Source organism: Crinia signifera, chromosome 11 (genome assembly GCF_055691185.1).
Source record: "Crinia signifera chromosome 11, ASM5569118v1, whole genome shotgun sequence".
In the NCBI taxonomy this organism is placed as follows: Eukaryota; Metazoa; Chordata; class Amphibia; order Anura; family Myobatrachidae; genus Crinia; species Crinia signifera.
The window spans coordinates 118,513,844-118,539,580 of NC_139227.1; the positions used below are offsets into that span (position 1 = coordinate 118,513,844).

Sequence of the window (25,737 nt, forward strand, 5' to 3'; positions counted from 1 at the left end):
GGCCAGAGGCGCAGAGCGTTACCAGGCTGACACAGAATGAGGGAATATTCTTCCCATCAGGAACTCCAGGGAGAGGGAAGGTTCCCAGACATACAGGGCCCTCACCTCACACTTCTCAGTCAGACTCTTCTGTACACACCGGCTGCCGTTCCCTGCCTCAGCTCCATGGTCCACACCCCGGAGTTCCCCCAGCTGGTGGCGCAGCCTCACGTTCTCCTCTTCGGCCTCCTGGAGTCGGACTTCCAGATCCTGCAGCGAGGGGGCTCTGGGAAGCAGGCGAGGCGGACCTGCAGCCCCGGGAGTCAGCCCGTCTGAGGGGAAGGAATAGGATGTCATGATGGGGCTCATTACCAAAACATGAATGTCTGGATATCGCTATAAACCAAATATTCTACCCAAACAGTATTTGGTCCGAGACCTGTCTGGGGCCCAGGTACAGAGAGTGCAGAGCGGTCCCACAATTCCCGCAGAGAGAGTAAGATTTGGGGGAGTTATTTTGTTTCTGTGCAGGGTAAATACTGGCTGCATTATTCTTACACTGCAATACACCACCCAAATCTAACTCTCTCTGCACATGTTACATCTGCCCCCCTGCAGTGCAGCATGGTTTTGTCCATTAGAGAGAGAATTTGCTTTTGCAAGTGAACCAGAATCAGGCCCAAAGTATTTCGGATTAGTATTTTTGCCGCAAGGGACTCCGTATAAAGTGGCAGACTATCTCTCTTTGTCAGAGAATGGCCGTATTATTAAAGCGGCAATTTATAAGGCAATGCTAGGTTCGCTTTGCCTTGTAAATGATTGCCGCTTTAAGAATACGGCCATCCTCAGACAAACTCCTGCACCCTTTTACATCTACCCCTCTGAAAATCCTGCAGCTGTAAAAGGTGACGTGCACACTCACATCCGGTGTCACCCACGGACAGGTACAGCCAGGTGACGACAGACAGCAGCAACAAACCGACCGCCAGCAGCTTGGCCTTGTTGCGGCACGGGCACAGCATGATTTGACAGCAGACGCTCCAGGATCGGTCAGGTGGGGAAATCCAGAATCACTGCTGGCAACATCCTAAAATCTGGCAACGAGAGGGTTTCACGGTCACATCAGAACATGGACAGATCAGTACATTGTATCCTGGGAACTGGCAGCGCTGCAAACAGATTCTATCAGCAGAAGTTATATATTAAAGCAAACATTGCCAGGTGACGTTCTGCAACCGGGAGAGACTCGGCGCGCATCAGGGACACCTGCAGCATCCGCACCTTTATTCCTTAGTTACTAACGCGACTGACGCTTTAGTGCCAAGACAGGATGACATTTCATTACAAGCATTGCCGAAGTATGACCACCGTCCATTTCTTTCCTGGACCAAGATCAAAGCAATCACGCAAACGTTTAAGATTAGCAGCTTTGCATGCAATATATCGTTTGCCGTCTTGTTAAATACGATGTATCCTATGCTATACCATAGACTTCTCCATGATGATGATACAACAAATCCTTGTGGTAGCCATGACAACGGGACCGCACATCGGCCCTGAAGTAAACATACGATTTTTTTCACACGATTTATCCGCCCGATGAGTCGAAATCACGTGAAAAAAAGTGCCAACAATTAAATCGGGTTATTTTATTATTATACTAAGGAGTACCCAAGGGGTAATAGTGGAACAAAAATTTGCCAAAATGTTTTATTTTGTTTTTGGGGTTCATTTCAAGGCATTATATGGCGCCACAAGGATCCACAGCGCCCAATTACAACAACAGAGGAGACCGTGAATCGTGAGCCACAACCTAACTTCCTGCCTTTGATTTGTCACTCTCTGCCTCGCGCTGTTCGCCAGATAATACGTTCTGTGCTGTAGCTTCCTGGTCACAACGCTGATCGCTTTCTAATGTTTTTCTTTTGTTCAAACAGATTAACCTAAGAGTTCATAATAAAACAAGATCAAGAGGCACTGTATGCACATTCAAGCTTATAAAAATCCAGACTTGACAAAGAACAAGGGCTGCAGGGTGGATGGGGATGAAGTAGGGATTAGGCGGCGCCTGTTGGCTTGCTTTTCAAGCAAGAAAAAAAAAAAAAAAGTTGTATTTTTCAGGATGAGATTGCTTAGACAAACAACCAGAGGGAGAGGGACATTGTGTGCCTTCCATTAGCCCTGACACGATACGCTCGCTTCCGCCAAACGCAATTAAAGTAAGCTGAAGACACAAAAAATTGCTGCATGTGATAAAGTCCGACCGGCGGCTCCTCGCGCTCATCATCCGATGTTACAAAAGCGAAAAACCCAATACTAACTTTATTAGAGTTGAATTTCAAGAGGAGTGTAAAACGGCGCTCCAGCCAATCACAGTCATTTTTTGAATGCATGGCAGTTAGGGGTTGATTGGATGGAGCACCGAAGCGAATTGGTCATTTGTACGAGCGATAACAAGAATATCACTCGTCGATAAATCTGCCCCATAACGCGTATATACGCCATTACGTAGAGTTGCTATCTTTATCATTAGGGCGCAGCCTGTGCTTGCCGCAGACTACCTATGCAGAAACAAGAGTATTCAGCTCCGCCCATCGCGCAATTCCGTCTATATGAATTCGGTGACCTCAGAGTGAAATATTACTGCCCAGCTACGCAGCTTCAGATTACGGTGGAGACGCGACTGAAACGAGCACACAAATGCGCAATGTCTCAGAAACACGCAACATACACTCTGCAAACAAGCGTACGCTCAACTCTGCATTAGCCCCCAATTATGTTCCGGATAATAATCTGGTCACCTGTCTACAGCCAAAAAATACGGCTGCCCCTCGAAGCCTACGCTGGGCAACTTTGAGTAGAAGATGGTTATTAATGCACTCAGTTGCAAACTGCACACTAATTTATGACAGGCTTCCTAGAATGTGAGGGGGACAACCCGTAAGCACTGGGCTAGACGGTCGGTCTGTAAGACAAGAGATGGATCTTATTCTCAGATATGTCCGTAATGAAGAGCGGTTTGAGGCATGTCTGACCAGGCCTCTGATCTCTGTGGCTTCAGGGAAAATGACTTCCAAATGAGCTTTGTAATGGTGACGATATCTCCTGTATGCTACTTATGCATGGGTCCACAAGTAACCAATCCTAGCTAACCCCTCGCCACCCATCTTAGCACCCTGAGAGGACAATTGCGACTGAGTGGGGCGTGGTTTGTAGTGCCAGGTCTAAATACAGAGAGCCCAGATTTCAGTTAGATATGTCCACACACCTACAAGCATACGTCTGCTCAGACAGCCGGATTGTACAGGGCACTACAATCATATAAAGACAGTCAGGTACACCTGCCCCTGCCCCCACCGCCTCTACCTGATCATGTCACTGGCATCTGGTAAAGTAGCTGCGCCAAGATCTGCAACCTATTGGGTAACTATGCAAAAAGCAGAATGGTTGTCCAACCTCAATTCAGGCACCTTGCTGGGAAGCGCCAATCCAAGCGAGGCACACAGCACTCTCCAAAACACCTACGGCAGTACAATCACAAGACATATCCCCCCCCCCCCCCCTTCCCCCCCGATGTCCCCCGTGCATCATGTCACAAAGCTACCTACAGCTTAATAATACATAGGACTTGAGGGACCTATGGAAGAAAAAATCCCATTGCTTGGAGACGTTATGAGGGGAGAAGTATTTAGAACACATTCTAATCCTCCCTTCCCCCACTTAAATACATATATTAACAAAAAAAAGTGAACTTTACAAATTCCTGAAACGCCTGGCCAGGCTGGCAGCAGCCCCTCTGCTGCTCTCCTGCCGGGTGCGGCCTAATCACACCACTCACTGACAGTCTCCTCACGAGGTATTTTTTTTTTGTAAACTATAATCCATTAACCAGATTTTACTGGTTATTGGCTCATTATAATCCCATTGGAGTGATTTGAGGCAAGGGAGATTTGCTTACTGAGTTATCGGCCATTGTACATTTGCTTTTCTCTGACATATCTCCAGATGTGGACTAAATGATGTATAATATATCATCTCTGTGAAAGGGCAGTGACATTAAGGGGGTATGTCTCAAAGTTTGGAGAGAGATAAAATTGCGTGAGGTAAAGTACTTACCAATCAGCTCCTAACTGTCATTTCACAGCCTGTAACACGTAGCTTAGGCAGTACCGATGGTGTAATGGTTAGCATTACTGCCTCACAGTGCTGAGGTCACGGGTTCTATCCCCACCATGTGTTATATATACGGGGCAGTACGGATGGTGTAATGGTTACATTACTGCCTCACAGCACTGAGGTCACGGGTTCTATCCCCACCATGGCCATAACTGTGTGGAGTTGGTATATTCTCCCAGTGCTTGCGTGGGTTTCCTCCGGGTGCTCCGGTTTCCTCCCACATACTGGTACATTAACCCTAGCATGAATGCGTGCACATGTGGTAGGTAATACAGATTGTAAGCTCCACTGGGGCAGGGACTAACGTGAATTCTCTGTACAGCGCTGCGAAACAGGTGTGCGCTATATAAATAACTGGTACTAAACATGGCAGTTAGGAGCTGATCGGTTGGTACTTTATCGCTCGCAATTTTATCTCTCTCCAAGCTTTGCTAAATAAACCCCCTAAACATTTCATTATTCATTTTATAGAACACAAAGCAACTATGCCTCAATTAACTTTTTACTGGCGTCAGGGGCAGAGATAACAAAAGGGGGGGGGGGGTCGTCCAAGGCGCTAACACTGCAATTCTATTTAGCGGTCCCCATGCTGATAGGGATGACACAGTTGGTGTAGTGGTTAGCATCACAGCACAGAAGTCTTTGGTTATTATTTCCCACGGAACCCCAATATGTGCAAAGTTTGTATGTGCTCCCCGTGTGTGCATGGGTTTCCTCCGAGCGCTCCTGTTTATGAGCTTTATAAAGGTCCCTCGGCTACAACAAAGCTGTGTGACTGTGTGATGTATAATGTACTGCGCCTGTAGTGTATAGGAAGCAGGGGACAAAGCGGTGTGACTGCGTGATGTATAATGTGCTGCGCCTGTAGTGTATAGGAAGCAGGGGACAAAGCTGTGTGACTGCGTGATGTATAATGTGCTGCGCCTGTAGTGTATAGGAAGCAGGGGACAAAGCTGTGTGACTGCGTGATGTATAATGTACTGCGCCTGTAGTGTATAGGAAGCAGGGGACAAAGCTGTGTGACTGCGTGATGTATAATGTACTGCGCCTGTAGTGTATAGGAAGTAGGGGACAAAGCTGTGTGACTGCGTGATGTATAATGTACTGCGCCTGTAGTGTATAGGAAGCAGGGGACAAAGCTGTGTGACTGCGTGGTGTATAATGTACTGCGCCTGTAGTGTATAGGAAGCAGGGGACAAAGCTGTGTGACTGCGTGGTGTATAATGTACTGCGCCTGTAGTGTATAAGAAGCAGGGGACAAAGCTGTGCGACTGTGTAATGTATAATGTACTGCGCCTGTAGTGTATAGGAAGCAGGGGACAAAGCTGTGCGACTGCGTGGTGTATAATGTACTGCGCCTGTAGTGTATAGGAAGCAGGGGACAAAGCTGTGCGACTGCGTGATGTATAATGTACTGCGCCTGTAGTGTATAGGAAGCAGGGGACAAAGCTGTGTGACTGCGTGATGTATAATATACTGCGCCTGTAGTGTATAGGAAGCAGGGGACAAAGCTGTGTGACTGCGTGATGTATAATGTGCTGCGCCTGTAGTGTATAGGAAGCAGGGGACAAAGCTGTGCGACTGCGTGGTGTATAATGTACTGCGCCTGTAGTGTATAGGAAGCAGGGGACAAAGCTGTGCGACTGCGTGATGTATAATGTACTGCGCCTGTAGTGTATAGGAAGTAGGGGACAAAGCTGTGTGATTGCGTGATGTATAATGTACTGCGCCTGTAGTGTATAGGAAGCAGGGGACAAAGCTGTGTGACTGCGTGGTGTATAATGTACTGCGCCTGTAGTGTATAGGAAGCAGGGGACAAAGCTGTGTGACTGCGTGATGTATAATGTACTGCGCCTGTAGTGTATAGGAAGCAGGGGACAAAGCTGTGCGACTGCGTGGTGTATAATGTACTGCGCCTGTAGTGTATAGGAAGCAGGGGACAAAGCTGTGTGACTGCGTGATGTATAATGTTCTGCGCCTGTAGTGTATAGGAAGCAGGGGACAAAGCTGTGTGACTGCGTGGTGTATAATGTACTGCGCCTGTAGTGTATAGGAAGCAGGGGACAAAGCTGTGTGACTGCGTGGTGTATAATGTACTGCGCCTGTAGTGTATAGGAAGCAGGGGACAAAGCTGTGTGACTGCGTGATGTATAATGTACTGCGCCTGTAGTGTATAGGAAGCAGGGGACAAAGCTGTGTGACTGCGTGATGTATAATGTACTGCGCCTGTAGTGTATAGGAAGCAGGGGACAAAGCTGTGCGACTGCGTGGTGTATAATGTGCTACGCCTGTAGTGTATAGGAAGCAGGGGACAAAGCTGTGTGACTGCGTGATGTATAATGTGCTGCGCCTGTAGTGTATAGGAAGCAGGGGACAAAGCTGTGTGACTGCGTGATGTATAATGTACTGCGCCTGTAGTGTATAGGAAGCAGGGGACAAAGCTGTGTGACTGCGTGATGTATAATGTACTGCGCCTGTAGTGTATAGGAAGCAGGGGACAAAGCTGTGTGACTGCGTGATGTATAATGTACTGCGCCTGTAGTGTATAGGAAGCAGGGGACAAAGCTGTGTGACTGCGTGATGTATAATGTACTGCGCCTGTAGTGTATAGGAAGCAGGGGACAAAGCTGTGTGACTGTGTGGTGTATAATGTACTGCGCCTGTAGTGTATAGGAAGCAGGGGACAAAGCTGTGTGACTGCGTGGTGTATAATGTGCTACGCCTGTAGTGTATAGGAAGCAGGGGACAAAGCTGTGTGACTGCGTGCTGTATAATGTACTGCGCCTGTAGTGTATAGGAAGCAGGGGACAAAGCTGTGTGACTGCGTGATGTATAATGTACTGCGCCTGTAGTGTATAGGAAGCAGGGGACAAAGCTGTGTGACTGCGTGGTGTATAATGTGCTACGCCTGTAGTGTATAGGAAGCAGGGGACAAAGCGGTGTGACTGCGTGATGTATAATGTGCTGCGCCTGTAGTGTATAGGAAGCAGGGGACAAAGCTGTGTGACTGCGTGATGTATAATGTACTGCGCCTGTAGTGTATAGGAAGCAGGGGACAAAGCTGTGTGACTGCGTGATGTATAATGTGCTGCGCCTGTAGTGTATAGGAAGCAGGGGACAAAGCTGTGTGACTGCGTGATGTATAATGTACTGCGCCTGTAGTGTATAGGAAGCAGGGGACAAAGCTGTGTGACTGCGTGGTGTATAATGTACTGCGCCTGTAGTGTATAGGAAGCAGGGGACAAAGCTGTGTGACTGCGTGATGTATAATGTACTGCGCCTGTAGTGTATAGGAAGCAGGGGACAAAGCTGCGTGACTGCGTGATGTATAATGTACTGCGCCTGTAGTGTATAGGAAGCAGGGGACAAAGCTGTGTGACTGCGTGATGTATAATGTACTGCGCCTGTAGTGTATAGGAAGCAGGGGACAAAGCTGTGTGACTGCGTGATGTATAATGTACTGCGCCTGTAGTGTATACGAAGCAGGGGACAAAGCTGTGTGACTGCGTGATGTATAATGTACTGCGCCTGTAGTGTATAGGAAGCAGGGGACAAAGCTGTGCGACTGCGTAGTGTATAATGTACTGCGCCTGTAGTGTATAGGAAGCAGGGGACAAAGCTGTGTGACTGCGTGATGTATAATGTACTGCGCCTGTAGTGTATAGGAAGCAGGGGACAAAGCTGTGCGGCTGCGTGGTGTATAATGTACTGCGCCTGTAGTGTATAGGAAGCAGGGGACAAAGCTGTGTGACTGCGTGATGTATAATGTACTGCGCCTGTAGTGTATAGGAAGCAGGGGACAAAGCTGTGTGACTGCGTGATGTATAATGTACTGCGCCTGTAGTGTATAGGAAGCAGGGGACAAAGCTGTGCGACTGCGTAGTGTATAATGTACTGCGCCTGTAGTGTATAGGAAGCAGGGGACAAAGCTGTGTGACTGCGTGGTGTATAATGTACTGCGCCTGTAGTGTATAGGAAGCAGGGGACAAAGCTGTGCGACTGCGTGGTGTATAATGTACTGCGCCTGTAGTGTATAGGAAGCAGGGGACAAAGCTGTGTGACTGCGTGGTGTATAATGTACTGCGTCTGTAGTGTATAGGAAGCAGGGGACAAAGCTGTGTGACTGCATGGTGTATAATGTGCTGCGCCTGTAGTGTATAGGAAGCAGGGGACAAAGCTGTGTGACTGCGTGATGTATAATGTGCTGCGCCTGTAGTGTATAGGAAGCAGGGGACAAAGCTGTGCGACTGCGTGATGTATAATGTACTGCGCCTGTAGTGTATAGGAAGCAGGGGACAAAGCTGTGCGACTGCGTGATGTATAATGTACTGCGCCTGTAGTGTATAGGAAGCAGGGGACAAAGCTGTGCGACTGCGTGATGTATAATGTACTGCGCCTGTAGTGTATAGGAAGCAGGGGACAAAGCTGTGTGACTGCGTGATGTATAATGTACTGCGCCTGTAGTGTATAGGAAGCAGGGGACAAAGCTGTGTGACTGCGTGATGTATAATGTACTGCGCCTGTAGTGTATAGGAAGCAGGGGACAAAGCTGTGCGACTGCGTGATGTATAATGTACTGCGCCTGTAGTGTATAGGAAGCAGGGGACAAAGCTGTGTGACTGCGTGGTGTATAATGTACTGCGCCTGTAGTGTATAGGAAGCAGGGGACAAAGCTGTGTGACTGCGTGATGTATAATGTACTGCGCCTGTAGTGTATAGGAAGCAGGGGACAAAGCTGTGTGACTGCGTGGTGTATAATGTACTGCGCCTGTAGTGTATAGGAAGCAGGGGACAAAGCTGTGTGACTGCGTGATGTATAATGTACTGCGCCTGTAGTGTATAGGAAGCAGGGGACAAAGCTGTGTGACTGCGTGATGTATAATGTGCTGCGCCTGTAGTGTATAGGGAGCAGGGGACAAAGCTGTGTGACTGCGTGATGTATAATGTACTGCGCCTGTAGTGTATAGGAAGCAGGGGACAAAGATGTGTGACTGCGTGGTGTATAATGTACTGCGCCTGTAGTGTATAGGAAGCAGGGGACAAAGCTGTGTGACTGCGTGATGTATAATGTACTGCGCCTGTAGTGTATAGGAAGCAGGGGACAAAGCTGTGTGACTGCATGGTGTATAATGTACTGCGCCTGTAGTGTATAGTAAGCAGGGGACAAAGCTGTGTGACTGTGTGATGTATAATGTGCTGCGCCTGTAGTGTATAGGAAGCAGGGGACAAAGCTGTGTGACTGCGTGATGTATAATGTGCTGCGCCTGTAGTGTATAGGAAGCAGGGGACAAAGCTGTGTGACTGCGTGATGTATAATGTACTGCGCCTGTAGTGTATAGGAAGCAGGGGACAAAGCTGTGTAACTGCGTGATGTATAATGTACTGCGCCTGTAGTGTATAGGAAGCAGAGGACAAAGCTGTGTGACTGCGTGATGTATAATGTACTGCGCCTGTAGTGTATAGGAAGCAGGGGACAAAGCTGTGTGACTGCGTGATGGATAATGTACTGCGCCTGTAGTGTATAGGAAGCAGGGGACAAAGCTGTGTGACTGCGTGATGTATAATGTACTGCGCCTGTAGTGTATAGGAAGCAGGGGACAAAGCTGTGTGACTGCGTGATGTATAATGTACTGCGCCTGTAGTGTATAGGAAGCAGGGGACAAAGCTGTGTGACTGCGTGATGTATAATGTACTGCGCCTGTAGTGTATAGGAAGCAGGGGACAAAGCTGTGTGACTGCGTGATGTATAATGTACTGCGCCTGTAGTGTATAGGAAGCAGGGGACAAAGCTGTGTGACTGCGTGATATATAATGTGCTGCGCCTGTAGTGTATAGGAAGCAGGGGACAAAGCTGTGTGACTGCGTGATATATAATGTGCTGCGCCTGTAGTGTATAGGAAGCAGGGGACAAAGCTGTGTGACTGCGTGATATATAATGTGCTGCGCCTGTAGTGTATAGGAAGCAGGGGACAAAGCTGTGCGACTGCGTGATGTATAATGTGCTGCGCCTGTAGTGTATAGGAAGCAGGGGACAAAGCTGTGTGACTGCGTGATGTATAATGTACTGCACCTGTAGTGTATAGGAAGCAGGGGACAAAGCTGTGTGACTGCGTGATGTATAATGTACTGCGCCTGTAGTGTATAGGAAGCAGGGGACAAAGCTGTGCGACTGCGTGATGTATAATGTGCTGCGCCTGTAGTGTATAGGGAGCAGGGGACAAAGCTGTGTGACTGCGTGATGTATAATGTACTGCGCCTGTAGTGTATAGGAAGCAGGGGACAAAGCTGTGCGACTGCGTGATGTATAATGTACTGCGCCTGTAGTGTATAGGAAGCAGGGGACAAAGCTGTGTGACTGCGTGATGTATAATGTGCTGCGCCTGTAGTGTATAGGAAGCAGGGGACAAAGGGCGGCCTCTCCGGGAGAGAACAAGAAGTGCGAGATGTTATTCTATGGCCGTACAAGGAACATAAACTCCCACCCTTACACACTTGGGTAATCATTGATATAATTAGGGTGGTAAATCAGGGGCTGGCACAGCTGCCAACGTCCTGTGGTTGGTACAAATTGTGCAACTGGCAGAGTTCCGGTGCGTACAGGCAGTCCACAGTACATTATATATATAGGCTTCCCATAGTATCACCCTAAACTGGGACACGCATGAATTCCACAGTTTCTGTGGATGGCTGACTCCAAGCCTGGTACTAATCAGCTGCAGAACCTGTGGAATGCACAAATAAGCGTCACGGTTTAAAGGAATGGTCTAGTAATCCTAAATATATATATATATATCTCCACTGTACATCTTCAAGACCTGTACAGATCGTCCCCCCAGTACCGGTCACATGGGTCTGCGTTTGCCATCGGAACTGGGTAACCTGGTGCCATGGGGAGGGGGGGGGGTCACAGGATTGGGAAGCTTCGTACATAACCTGCGGCTCCGCTTTAACCTTTACGAGAAGGGCCGGATACGGTGGCAAGCTGATGTATGAATAGGTTTGTGTGAGCAGAGGTGTGTGTGTGTATGTGTGTGTGTGTCACTAGTTATTGGGGAGTGATTACTGCAGAGTTCAAGGTCACAATCCGGCTGCATGGGAACAATAAAATCTGTAACAGGACTCCTACCTCTGGGAGCCTGTTCCTGTGTCTGGGCTCCAGGTATGAAATACATAAACTAGAAACAAACTAAGGATATTAATAATAATAATATTTCAACGAGACAATAATAATAATAAGAAGTAACAATTTTTCAGTTCCAATATAACAAAAAGGTTCCCTTCCTGGTTTTTTTTTTCTAATTGAAGGCATGGTTTGTGTATAGACACCGCTAATCTCAGCCTGCAGGGTAATACATAGGATTGGTCTCAAGACAAGTATGACCCTACAGCTCTCTGCCCATATGTTCTAACACGCTGCAAGCCGACAGCACCCTGTAGTACTAGCTTCTACAACTATGGCCCTCCAGCTGTTGTAAAACTACAAGTCCCATCATGCCTTGCCACAGTTTGCTATAAGCGAAGGCATGCTGGGACATGTAGTTTCACAACAGCTGGAGGGCCACAGTTTGGACATGCCTGATAGACACCATATCACAATGTATAATTAGGCGGTCAGGATCAGTACAGTCCCCAAATTCTGTGCCAGGTAGCGGAGGGCCGGGAGAGTTGCACTGATCTGCTGTCCAAACCCATATCCCAAATAGAGAATATATGGGAAAAGGACAGACAGTCACTACAAGGGGTCCCTAGTGTGGGACATACAGAACGCAGCTGACTTTTGAGGCACCAGAATCACACCGACAGTCACCCACGAGGACAATAGACAGTGCAAAGTACTGTTCAATAACAAGCGACACAAATTAAATTGTGTTAAGCTAATAAAGTTCCAGGACTGGAGGCCGCACTCCTGCATGCCGGCATACTGCAGACGCTATAATACATCCATACATAATGTATACACACCCACGCATTGCAAACTTACACACGCCAATTGTCTGCAGGATCCCAGCTCAAGAATTTCCCTTTGTCTGATTTTTCCTGGCACCAGAGGCTGCGAGTATTAAATAGGAAATGACAGCTTACTGACAGGCAGCGGATACACTTGCACACACGTTATATAAACCTGCGCACGGCGGTGATACATACAGCTGGCTCGCCACGAGGAAGCCAAGACTAAGGATTGAACCACAAAAAAGTCAACACACGGTTACTGTCTTCTCTAGGATAACAAACACTGCATCTGACAGTTCCACCACGCAATATCAGGGGTGAAGTTTCAAAAAAGTTTGTTTGGGGTGGGGGGGGGGGTTCATAACGATGAACCCCTTTTCCAGACAGGACAGATTCTCGCCCAAAGAATGATCTAGGTTTTTTAACCCGCTGTTGCCTGGGTGGGACTACTAAGAAGATATGGAGTACAGATAGGAGGTCACGGGACCCCCTGTAATCCCCACTTTTGGGGGGTCTAGCATCACGGAGCACTCACCTTATTAGGAGCAGCCTGGGAACAGGAGCATTCTGCAGAGAGCGGTGGGAGAGGTTCCATACGTTGTGGCCGACAGACAACTTTTACTCTTGCAAATGACCTTTTGCTGCAGAAAGAGGGAGGGGACGGAGTTAAGTCTCCTGTTTCTTAAGCTTCAAACAGAAAAAAAAGAAAGACAGACAAGCCCCTCCCACACCTGTACAATCCCCCCACCCCCCTTCTCCTCCCCCATTACCCACCTCCCAGCAGCACCATAATAATGCAGCTCACAGCAGTTAAGATGGGAGCGCTGGGAAACACACACACAGCTGTATCCCAGTCTAAAGTCTCACAGCACCCAGATAAAAGTAAACTTTGTACCCAAGTATTACATCCTAGGATGGGGTCTCCGTTCCCTGGGCAGGGGGTGACACTGCGCAGCCTTTCCACGTGGAATCCGCAAACTTGGGATCAATGGCTAATTGGATAGCCCCATGTGAAACCATTAGCAACGAGAATATATTGTGGCTGACTGGAAAACACACAATGGGCGACATTCTATGGAATGAGAGTTTTTTTTACTCCAAAAAACGGCTAATTCGCATTTTTCCGTGAATTCGCATATTTAATCTGATGCGAAAAGGTCCCTAAATCGCATATTTTTTGCGATAAGTCATGCGTACTGAAAGTGTGGTAAAAATTCGCACTTTTATCGCATCCAGATGTTTTCCAATAGAAAAGTATACAATTTGCTTATTTAATGGAATGGGATTTCGCAAATCGCACTTTTAAGGTGTCTAATAATCGCCGGTGACAGCCCCGGGCTTCAGCCCTGGACGGGTGAAGCCTTGGGGGGGGACCCCTTTATTGGGGGGTCCCCACTCCTCCAGGTACCCCGTCCAAGGTTGACCAGCCACGGTGCTCATGGTACGGCCGGGGGACCTTATGTAAAAAGTGTCCCCCGGCTGTGGCATGACACTGCGGGCTGTTGAAGCCCGGTGCTGGTTTCAGAAATACGGGGGACCCCTACACTTTTTGTCCCCCGTATTTTTGGAACCAGGTCCGGCTCAATGAGCCTGGGGCTGGTTATGCTCAGGAGGGGGGACCCCACGCAATATTTTTTTTTTTTTAATACAAACCCAAAATCGCACATAAGCTCAAATTCGCACATTTTCATGCCTAAAAATCGCACAGTCTGATGCCGAAAATTCGCCCATTATCGCACTTAATCGCACTTTTTGGCCTCTAATGCGCATCCCATTAAATATGTGAATTATGACTAAAAAATGTGATTTCTGAAAGTGCGAAGAGCGGCGATGTGGAGTGCGAAAAATATATGCGCTTTTCTCTCAGCCCATAGAATGTCACCCAATGTGTCAGATTTATTAAGCCTGGTAACGTGATAAAATGGAAGGTGATCCTTCATAAGCCAAACCCCAGCCTGTAACATGACATTTAGTACATCTGCCCCAATGTGTTTGTAAGTTATTCCCATGTACTTGCAGGCTTTGTCCCAAGCTCAAAGTATATACAGGCGGGTGTATTATAGGAGATCTACACTAGTGTTCACTGTAGGATTTTGTTAGGGCAGGGTGCTGACCACCAATCGGGAGGGCACATTTTATATTAGAAATTTACATAAGAAAGAAAACAAAAAAAAAACATATATAAAAAAATTGCACACTGCACTAGGATTACATTACCATACTCTGCTATGTCCATTACATATTCTGTATTAATGACACTTACACATTATGGCACACACTGTAATGCCTCGTACACATTATACCACACACCATAATGCCTATTACACATGATGGTATACATCTAAATATATATTAAACATGATGGCACACACTGAAAGTTCTCAGCGGCATATCAGTGTGGGGGGGGGGGCAGTGTAAGGGCGCACAGTGCCACACACAAAAAGGGAAGGGTGCATTTTGAGGTTTTAAAAACAGGCAGGCTGCAGCTCCCTGCAAAAGAAGCTTAGAGGGAACACTATACACCAGGGCTGGGCAATTGCGGCCCTCCAGATGTTGAGGAACTACACATCCCAGCATGCCTTGTATCAGTTTCAGCATGGCCACATAGCAAAACTAATGCAAAGCATCCTGGGATGTGTAGTTCCTCAACATCTGGAGGGCCGCAATTGCCCAGCCCTGCTATACACAGTGATTAAGTTATCCCACGTGTTCCACAGGCATTAGGTAGACATTGAAAAAGTAGACAATGGGTAAGGCTGACAGGAACAAAGGTCGACAGGGTCAGATGATCGCCATGACAATGGTCGACAAGTTTTTGGGTGTCATTTTGGGGTGTGTTTGGAGTCAACAGTGTCTAGGTTCATAAGTCGACACCAAAAGGTTGATAACATAGTAAAAAAAACAGTGAGCAGTGTTGGATGACGTGGTTCAAACGGTGCCGCAACAAGAGAAGAACTCGGGATAATAATGCAGAGACCTCATAACGAATAGGAAAGCATGCTGAAAAGTAGGTTGTCCTCCGTACCGGATTTAGGGCCTTATTCTAGTTCACTCTCTCACAAAATCCTCCTTAGATGGACAAAACCATGTGCACTGCAGGGGGGCAGATGTAAAATGTGCAGAGAGATTTAGAGGAGTTATTTTGTTTCTGTGCAGGGAAAATACTGGCTGCTTTATTTTTATACTGCAATATATATCTCACTTTGAAGTAAAACCCCACCCAAATCTAATTCTCTCTGCACAAGTTACATCTGCCCCACCTGCAGTGCACATGGTTTTGTCCATCCAAGAAGGAATTTGTCATATAGAGTGAACTAGAATAAGGCCCTTAGACCCTTTCTGAAATAAATAGAGAGAATGCATAGTCTGCCAGGAATAACCAGAGTGCTAGTAGAGGAAATCACTAAGACGTGAATGAACGGCGAGATGATAATTACTGTATGTGACACGTTAATACGCATCATATGACCAACGTTACTGCAGCCCAGAGTATGGACATTTCCGATGACTGGTGAAGGTTATTCCCCCCTCCAGTAATTAGCTGGGAGCTATACGCAATACAGCAATCTGAAATGAACGTCTCACAGATCAGGACTGGCATTACATGTGCGTGTAGGGGAGTGGAGAGTCTAGGTGACCGATCATACATACAGCATCAAATCACACAGGTCACAATTTACTGTTTAGCCCACAGGTTCTCAAAGTCGGTCCTCAGGACCCCACACAGTGCATGTTTTGCAGGTCTCCTTACAGAATCAAGTGATATAATTAGCTCCACCTATGGATCTTTTAAAATGTGTCAGTCAGTAATGAGTGCACCGGTCAGGTGACCTGGAAAACGTGAACGGTGTGGGGTCCTGAGGACCGAGTTTGAGAACCACTGCTTTAGCCAAATAAGAGAATTGTGATGTGACTCAATGACAGACAGAACGGGAACGGTGGAACCACCTAGAAAATGGATTCCACCAAATTAGCCAAACGATGGATCAAAGTCAGTGACGCAATACATACGGTCACCGGTACTGTAGTTCATTTGTCGCCCCAATATTTCCTCCTACCGCTGCCCAGGCCTAGTGCAGAGGTGTACGTCATCACGATGTTTATGCACATCTCCGATGTTTCTAGATCTGCACTTGCGCAGAACCTGGATTACACATGTGCAGATCTGCGGCTGCGATTCGCACTGGCATTCAACGGCAGGGTCAGGGAACGTTCCAGAATATGGGGGCGTCTTTCCTGTACTCTAGAAGTACCCAAGCCAGCGGCTGCCCCCTTGGATACAGATTTATTGACCCTGGCGGCGTGGCTTGTATAGACATCCTGAGCAAGCCCGGAGGTAATCCGATGTTAGATGGTGATGGCGATGGTGATGATCTGTTTAGTCGAGATTGACCTTCGGACACCCGATCAATCAATGTTCGCCTTGTCATTCTGTCTCTTCCAAGTCCTTCATTTGCATGTTAGTGTCCGCTTTGACAATGTCCAACCATCATGTACATTGACGTTCCCTTTTCTTTACCCGCTTATGAGACCGAGCGTATTGTGGTTTCTAAGGAGTTGGCTGGCATGACATGGCCGAAGTATGAAGGCCGTTGCTTGGTGATCTTCCCTTCCAGTGATGGAGTTTGGTTTAACAACCTCCACAATGTCCTTGTTCATGGTCCTTGCTGTCCATGGTACACGCAACATCTTCCTCCAACACCATAATTCAAAGGCGTCTATTTTTCTACAATCTACTTTTTTGAGTGTCCAGGTGTCACATGCGTAGGTGGCAATAGGACAGATGATCTCATTGACCAGTCGTGTTTTTTTGTTGCAATGCCGATGTCGTTGCTCTTCCATATCTTTGTCATTCCGTGCATAGCAGCACGCCCAAGTGCAATCCGACGTTTGATTTCAGGACTCGATTAGCCCGTACGGTCGATCTTAGAACCAAGGAAGATAAAATCTTGCACCGATTTGATTTCTTCATTACAGACTGTTGTACTTGCACCATTGTCTGCAGTGGTCATTACTTTCCTCCTCTTGATGTTGCGGTGCAGTCCCATCCCTACGCTTTCCTCCTTGACCCTTCTGACCAGATGATCCAGATATTTTTCACTCTCGGCGAGCAGTGTTGTGTCGTCAGCATATCGCAGGTTATTGAGGTTACTGCCACCGATTTTTACTCCAATTGTAGATTTGTCCAAGTTGCATTGTCTCATGATCATTTCGGCATAGAGACTGAACAGGGCTGACGACAGGATGCATCCCTGCCGAACGCCTTTACCAATCTCAAACCAATCTGTATTTCCATATGCTGTCCTAACAGTGGCTTCTTGATGCCTGTAGAGGGAACGAATAAGGGACACCAGGTGTTCGGGGAAGCCCATTTGCTGTAAACAATTACATAACTTGTCACGAGTCACACAATGGAATGCTTTGCTGTAGACGATGAAACAGAGGTACACGTCCTTTTGGTACTCGCGAGTCTTCTCCATGATCCACCTCAAGTTTTTTGCAATTTGATCTCTTGTTCCGCGGCCCTTGCGAATACCTGCTCGCATGTCAGGGCGCTCCTTTCCCACGAAGCAGTCCATGCGATTTTGGATGATCTTCAGCAGGATTTTGCTTGCATGTGATATTAGTGCAATGGTCCGGTAATTGCTGCAATCTTGTGCATCGCCCTTCTTTGCCAGTGGAACAAAGACTGACCGTTTCCAATCCTTTGGCCAGGAGTTTGTTCTCCAGATCTGCTGCCAAAGAGCGGTCAGCACTGAAACTGGTAATGACTCCATTCATTCAGATGGTAAGTTGTCGACGCCAGGGGCTTTGTTGTTGGGAAAGTTGTTTCGGAGTCCAGGTGATTTCTTGTGGTAGAATATGTGGTTCCTGCCCAGTCTGGCCGCCCTGGTTAGCCATTTGGCCTGCTCCATTTAGGCATTGTGTATTCTTGCCACCTGCGCTTGATTTGTTCTTCATCCAATCATAGTTTGCCATTTTGATCTTTGATGCTCGCTGCCTTTCGTGGGGCGAACGGTGCACGCGAAGAGTTCCCGAGTACGCACTTTGCCTCTTCTAACATTGCTCAGCGCTCGTTCCAATACTGCGCCTTGTCCCACCGTGATTCTCTCTGGAATTCTGCATTTAAACGTCTGAAATTGGTGTTATTGCCAGAGGCTTTTGATGTTCGTCTTTTGCTTGCAATTTCGATTGTGGCATCAGACAGCACCAAACGGTCAGCATAGGAACCAAATCGACTATTTCCTCAGTCAACAAAAATGGAATCGCTCAATCCAATCTGTCAAACCCTGGCGCAGACTGCGGATCCGACCATCAACTACTGGTGGCGAAGGTCAAAATTCGCTTCAACAGCTTAAAAAAAAACTCCTGCTGCACCTAGTTATGATACCGGCACAGTGGATGCAATGGAGAAATACATCTCACAAAAGATCAGTGGAAAAAAAAAAAAAAATCAGTGGCTATCCGATGCCACCATCGAAACTGCAAACAAAAGACGAGCAGCAAAAGTCTCTGGCAATAACACCACATAAGCCTTTACACATTTTAGATATTAAACAGTTAAAGTGATAATTAACAAATAAATAATAATTATTTCTGGGGGTTATCTCCACGTATGCACCCTTTATAAGTAGACGTGCGAGTAGTTCAGTACATATAGAGGAATGTAGCACCTACATGTGCGGACAAGACATCCACCCAAATATTTCTCCTAAAACATCCGGGAAGCTGCTGTTTGGACAAGAGCCAGCCGTGAGGTACCCCAAGGAATGCGCACGAGGCGGAGGCGTGGAGGAGAAGAATGTGATGCACAGAAAACTTTTATATTAATATAGGTTGTCAGTGCGCGCCGGGGTCTCATCAACCTGGAACGCAGCCTCTGTGTATATATATATTAATGTTATGTCTATAGATTGAAATATATCTTAGCCAGCCGACTGCATCAACGTCTTCCCTTCCGGCCAGTCCCTTCCCAGGCTCGAGCCCATGGGGAGCAGATCTTAACCCCAAACAAGAAAGCAAACTTTGCTCGAAATTTAAAAAAGAGGGACAGGTGATTGGGGAAGTGCAGGAGTGGCTGTTGGGGGGGGGGGGGGGGGGAGAGAACTATGATGCATGGCTTACACACAAGGTCTATATTCCATTTTTAATCTTAAATTGTACATGCTGCAATATATATTTTCCCAGAGTAACAGTCTGAGCCCCTTACAGTCACATGATTCCCCTGTGGCAGTGTTCCGTGGCGGGGGGAAATAAGTGTCAGTGCGTAATAGGCTGTGCCCCCTTACAGTCACGATTCCTCCGTGGCAGGGTAAATAAGTGACAGAGAGTAACAAGCTGAGCCCCTTACAGTCACGATTCCCCCGTGGCAGTGTTCCGTGGCAGGGTAAATAAGTGACAGTGAGTAACAAGCTGAGCCCCTTAGAAGTCACGATTCCCCCGTGGTAGTGTTCTGTGGTGGGGTAAATAAGTGACATAGTAACAGGCTGTGTCCCTTACAGTCACGATCCCCCCGTGGCAGTGTTCCGTGGCGGGGTAAATAACAGACAGAGAGTAACAGGCTGAGCCCCTTACAGTCGCATGATTCCCCCGTGGCAGTGTTCCGTGGCGGGGTAAATAAGTGACAGTGAGTAACAGGCTGTGCCCCTTACAGTCACATGATTCCCGCGTGGCAGTGTTCCGTGGCGGGGTAAATAAGTGACAGAGTAACAGACTGAGCCCCTTACAGTCACATGATTCCCGCGTGGCAGTGTTCCGTGGCGGGGTAAATAAGTGACAGAGTAACAGACTGAGCCCCTTACAGTCACATGATTCCCCCATGGCAGTGTTCCGTGGCGGGGTAAATAACAGACAGAGAGTAACAGACTGAGCCCCTTACAGTCACATGAATCCCGCGTGGCAGTGTTCCGTGGCGGGGTAAATAAGTGACAGAGTAACAGACTGAGCCCCTTACAGTCACATGATTACCACGTGGCAGTGTTCCGTGGCGGGGTAAATAAGTGACAGAGTAACAGACCGAGCCCCTTACAGTCACATGATTCCCGCGTGGCAGTGTTCCGTGGCGGGGTAAATAAGTGACAGAGTAACAGACTGAGCCCCTTACAGTCACATGATTCCCCCATGGCAGTGTTCCGTGGCGGGGTAAATAAGTGACAGAGTAACAGACTGAGCCCCTTACAGTCACATGAATCCCGCGTGGCAGTGTTCCGTGGCTGGGTAAATAAGTGACAGAGTAACAGACTGAGCCCCTTACAGTCACATGATTACCACGTGGCAGTGTTCCGTGGCGGGGTAAATAACAGACAGAGAGTAACAGACTGAGCCCCTTACAGTCACATGAATCCCGCGTGGCAGTGTTCCGTGGCGGGGTAAATAAGTGACAGAGTAACTGACTGAGCCCCTTACAGTCACATGATTACCACGTGGCAGTGTTCTGTGGCGGGTAAATAAGTGACAGTGAGTAACAGGCTGTGCCCCTTACAGTCACATGATGCCCGCGTGGCAGTGTTCCGTGGCGGGGTAAATAAGTGACAGAGTAACAGACTGAGCCCCTTACAGTCACATGATTCCCGCGTGGCAGTGTTCCGTGGCGGGGTAAATAAGTGACAGAGTAACAGACTGAGCCCCTTACAGTCACATGATTCCCGCGTGGCAGTGTTCCGTGGCGGGGTAAATAAGTGACAGAGTAACAGACTGAGCCCCTTACAGTCACATGAATCCCCTGTGGCCGGGTAAATAACATTAATAGCCTGTGCTTTGTGATATTAGGAGCAGGGTTGGAGAATATATATATCAGCCGGCTGCAGATGGATCTGGGGGGGGGGGGGGTTACAAGCAGCGTCAGTAACCTGCAGTACAATGAATCAGGGCAGCCGGCTTAGATGGATCTGGGGGGGAGTACGAGCAGAGTCAGTAACCTGAAGTACAATGAATCAGGGCAGCTTGCTTCATGGCAATAGTGGTTTCTATTTTTTCTTAATTAGCTCTTTGGAAGGTGACACTAGAGGGAGAGGCCCAAAATGTCTGCGCCTGGGGACACACAATCCAAAGTGTCACCACATGACGATTAGCAAAGTAAATAGCCCCAGGTTAACCAACGATCTGTGTGACCAGAGGGGACAGTGATTCATCAGCTAAACTCGGCCAGTCAGTCAGTCAGACGCTAGAAAGTTATTTCTCATTCTGCCTTTCCCCTCCACCAGGCTCATACTGGGCACCATTGTGCGTCCTCTGCTGCAGCTGCTGCTGGGCACACACGTGTCTTGGTCATATTTAGCGGCCTCTTGGGCACGGAGCAGGTGGGCCTCTGCACTTGTGCAAACCCAATAGTAAAAGAGCTGCCAACCTCAAGGGGAGAGTGATAAAGTACCAATCTGATCCTGGGTGCCATGTTTAAGGCTGTGTTTAAAATGGCGGTTAGGGGCAGATTGCTTTATTGCTAGCCACTTGATTCTCCAAGGGTTTAATTAAACAACGGAGAGAGATAAAGTGAAGCGAGAAAACGTACCAGCCAATCAGCTCCTACCTGCCATGTTGCAGGCTGCAGCAGAGTCCTTGATGGCATCCGTGTATAGGGTGACATGATAATTACATACATGGAGAGGTTAGGTCATCCCTGGAAGCACAGCCAAGGCTGGAGGGAAAGAAGCTACATTAGGAGATAATTACAGCTGCAAGTGGATATAATTGTGCCACCTTGCCTCCCCCTGAGGGAATGCAAAGTACAAAGATGGTAAAAAAAAAAGCAATGTCAGGCTGGCTAAGGTATCCTGTCACAGGGCCATAGTACAGGCAGCCATTTTGAACAAGCATTCAAAATGGCACCTCCCAACATCTTATCCCAAAGTTACTTTTCCCCAACTGCTTGTACCTATAAACAAATGAGGTGTTATGTGGCGTACTGGGATCTGGTCAGCAATCAGGCGGTCAGGAAGACGCCAGAATACTGACAGTTGGCACCCCGATGGGTTTTTGAGGAACGGAAGTGGGCGAGCAGCGATGGGGGAAGGGTTAGCTACTATTCAAGTACCATTGTGTGGTAAAATCTATCCATTGTGTTCACAATGCGCCACTGCTGAGGTGAATACAGGTGCCCACCTGCGCTGGCATGGGTCAGACGCATGGCAATAGAAGCCTACAAGAGATGCGGGTAAAACAGGAATCAGTCTCACACAGCAAAATGATCCCATTTCTTATCATCCCACGTGCATGTGACTGTGTGAGAGCAGCAATACTGCCGCCACGTCCCCCACTTTCCCAGGCCGCTCTAGAGATTAGGCCTAGGTACTTGGCATAAGAACAAATATTTGTGTTCTCCATTTTCCCCTGCATCCTCTCTCAGATAATCCCCCATAATACTAATAACCGGATGAGCTGAGAGCCCCAGGTACGTTTATTTGAGGAATTCTGCAATTCCGAAGCCCCTCGCCTGATAAAGATGCTTTGTCAAAGCAATTGCCAGATGTGTGCGCAAGAAAATAAGTTTCCTGATAAGCCGCTGACTTGTCTCCTGTAGCGGAGAGATTATATTTATCCACTTTATCTCTCGCCAAGGGCCAGATGTATAAAGCTTCAAAAAGTGATAAAATGGAGAGTGATAAACAGCCAGCCAATCAGCTCCTACCTGTCATTTTTCAAACCAAGCCTGCAACATGGTAGTTCAGAGCTGATTGGCTGGCTGTTTATCACTCTCCATTTTATCACTTTTTGAAGCTTGATACATCTGGCCCCTAAGTCTTAACACCTGGAGCTCATAGTTCTTCTTCCAGTAGTATATGGACCTCATTATCTGACAGATCAACCAACATGGCCGCTCTCAATGAGAAAACAGACTACAGATATTTGGGTACTTGTTTCCTAGCAGGGCGCCCAGTACGCTATTTGCGTACAGGGCTATTCTCCATACCAAAATCACATTGCATTGTTATTTAATCACTGCTCTGTTGGCCCCAGGGAATCGCATCACATTGCACCTCCCGCAAAAGCGCATGCGATTTTATAGGGTGCGATGCCATGCCATTAGCTATACACTTGTATAATATACAATGAGGTTTTAGTCAACCCCCCCCCCCCCCCCCGCTATCCACGCCACCCCGAAGTGTGGCTAGCGGAGGCGGTACGCGTACTCCCGATCTTTTCATACCCCCACTATCCACGCTGGCGCGGAGTTGATTTTATATAGTTGATTTTATATAAATTACATTAAAAAAATCACATCACATGGCACTAAAACGGCCCATGCGATGCTGTAGCATATGTAAGAAAACTGGGCGCCCTGCTAGGAAACAAGTACCGATATTTGCACAGCAAAATGGCAGAATGTTTGACTGGAATGTAAATATATATATATATATTTTTTTTTTAAGTATAAAAGTTCATATAATATATCCAAAATTTGTAATTCCATTGCCCGTCAGACACAAAAGGGTGCGATTGTGTGTGCCAAAAAACACTTTGGGTGAGATTTAATGGGATGAGAGATTCAGAAAGTGAGAGATTTGGTGAGAAATCTCCAGTTTTTTTAAAGTGGCAATCATTTACACTTCAAAATCAAACTGGTTTTGCAGTGTAAATGATTGCCGCTTTAAAAAACCTGGAGATTTCTCACCAAGGGGGTTATTCTAGTCCATTCTTTCTGACAAAATCCTTCTTAGATGGACAAAACCATGTGCACTGCAGGGGGGCAGATGTAAAATGTGCAGAGAGAATTAGATTTGGGTGAGTTATTTTGTTTCTGTGCAGGGAAAATACTGACTGCATGATTTTACCCTGCAATATAGATCTCACTTTGAAGAAAAACCCCACCCAAATCTAACTCTCTCTGCACATGTTACATCTGCCCCACCTGCAGTGCACATGGTTTTGTCCATCTAAGAAGGATTTTGTCAGAAAGAATGAACTAGAATAAACCCCCAAATCTCTCACTTTCTGAATCTCTCATCCTATTAAATCTCACCCATAGTATATAGAAAAGTAACCATTGTCACTCAGTTATTCCTACATAGTCACCAGGATGGTGTCAATTCTATAATGCTACCTCTTCCAAAACCAGTTCTTCTACCCTGTCTGGGTGTCGATCTTGGAGTCAGAGCTTCTAGCACAGTGTGGTCTGTATTTCAGCACAGATATACAGAACAGACCTGTGCTAGACAGCAGATAGCTACACCACAGACAGGGAAAAAGGAGTTCTAGAATGAACACTGACCAAGTACATCCTAGTACGGTCACTGTGAGGAGCACTGCTACACAAGGGAAGAAGAATAAAGAATATTATGGGCAGCCCAGCAAATTATTATGAAAAAAAGCCATACAAAATTTTTATTAGAAAACAATGAAACGTGAAGAATTCCATATCATAGTCAGCAGGCTGGAACGTGAGACACATTCACACATATATGGCAGAAAGCAGCAAGTAACTAATAAATGTAAAGATATATGTTAGGACTTAAAGCAACATTTTTAAGAACTACATGTAACACACTGACACAAGTACACGCGTCACTAAGATTGATAAGCGTGAGCCTAAAATATGCGTGACCTGAGGGCGACACTTCTGTCCTCAGCATAACAAGGCTCTTGGTCCCAGGCTGCCTACAGCACAGCATAAGAGGACGCTGTGAAAGCACACACAGCTTGCTGAGTATTTACACTGCTCAGCAGCATGCCAGTGACACAGGCCCACATGTGGGGGGGCAGACGACTGGCACCTGCCTGCTACATACACAAAGCCTCATCTCTTACAGCTGTGCTCACACAACACCGCAGCCACTAACGGTCAGGGGGTCCCTCGGAGGACAATACAGCTATCTCCTAGCCCTGTGTAATACCGGGGTCATCATACCGGTACGCCGCTGCCAAACTGGACCCAGCACTTTCAGAGCAAGTCAACCCACCCATCTGGCAGCAACGTTCATTCCATTGTCAAAGTCACCTAGGTCACATTACATCAACATTCTGGTGTTTGTACAACGACTGAACCTCTTGACAATGTCTGTAAGCTTATCTGCATTGGATTCTTCCCACGCAATTGGCTGATTAAAAAACTGCAGCGAGGAGCAGGTGTACAAAGAGCGTCCTGAGGAACAATGAGCAGTGTTGGGGAGCAAACATTATAACAGCACAGCGGTTCTCTTTTCATTATAATAGAGAAGTCTCTAATGTGGGTGGGGCGAGGGTGTGTGGGCAGGGTCCCTGCCTCTGCCCCACCCACCGATGTCTCTGTTGGAGGCGTGCCCCAAGAGCTCTGGACAGCAGCGGTGGCGAGGATGGCCAGGCCTGACTGTTTAAGCAGGGCGTCGCTAAATGGACAGGGAGCGTTTTGCCCTTTATAAAAAGAATCGGGCCCAAAGTGAACACTATATAAAAGATACACTTTTCACATTGCACTTTTAACCGGATTATTGCCTGGTTGCCCCGGGTCGAGATGCGGTGTAAAAGCACCAAAACTAATAACTCTGGGTTAACTAACTTGGCAATTCAACCTGGGTTATAAGTAGGGATGTGCACCGGCCACTTTTTGCGTTTTGGGTTCTACTGGGTTTTGCCAAAACACCCCCTCAACGTTTCGGTTTTTGGGTTCTGATTTTTTATAAAGCATAAAAAAAAACACTAAAATCACAAAATGTTGGTGTT

At 47.2% G+C, this 25,737-nt stretch overlaps 1 protein-coding gene across 3 annotated transcripts in view; it reads right to left on the reverse strand.

Moving 5' to 3' along the window:
• The window catches only part of LARGE2 (LARGE xylosyl- and glucuronyltransferase 2), a 52,399-nt gene that overhangs the window by 20,371 nt on the left and 6,291 nt on the right, over positions 1–25,737 (reverse strand). For 2 of the 3 annotated variants that reach the window (XM_083164514.1, XM_083164513.1), the window contains 3 exons: positions 12,641–12,746; positions 902–1,073; positions 106–311 (listed from right to left, as the gene is read on the reverse strand). In XM_083164514.1, coding sequence (XP_083020640.1) covers positions 106–311; positions 902–1,001 — 306 coding nt within the window. In that variant the 5' untranslated portion in view covers positions 1,002–1,073; positions 12,641–12,746. Of the gene's footprint in view, positions 1–105; positions 312–901; positions 1,074–12,136; positions 12,218–12,640; positions 12,747–25,737 lie in introns of those variants that run through there. The other variant, XM_083164515.1, reaches the window with a different exon arrangement.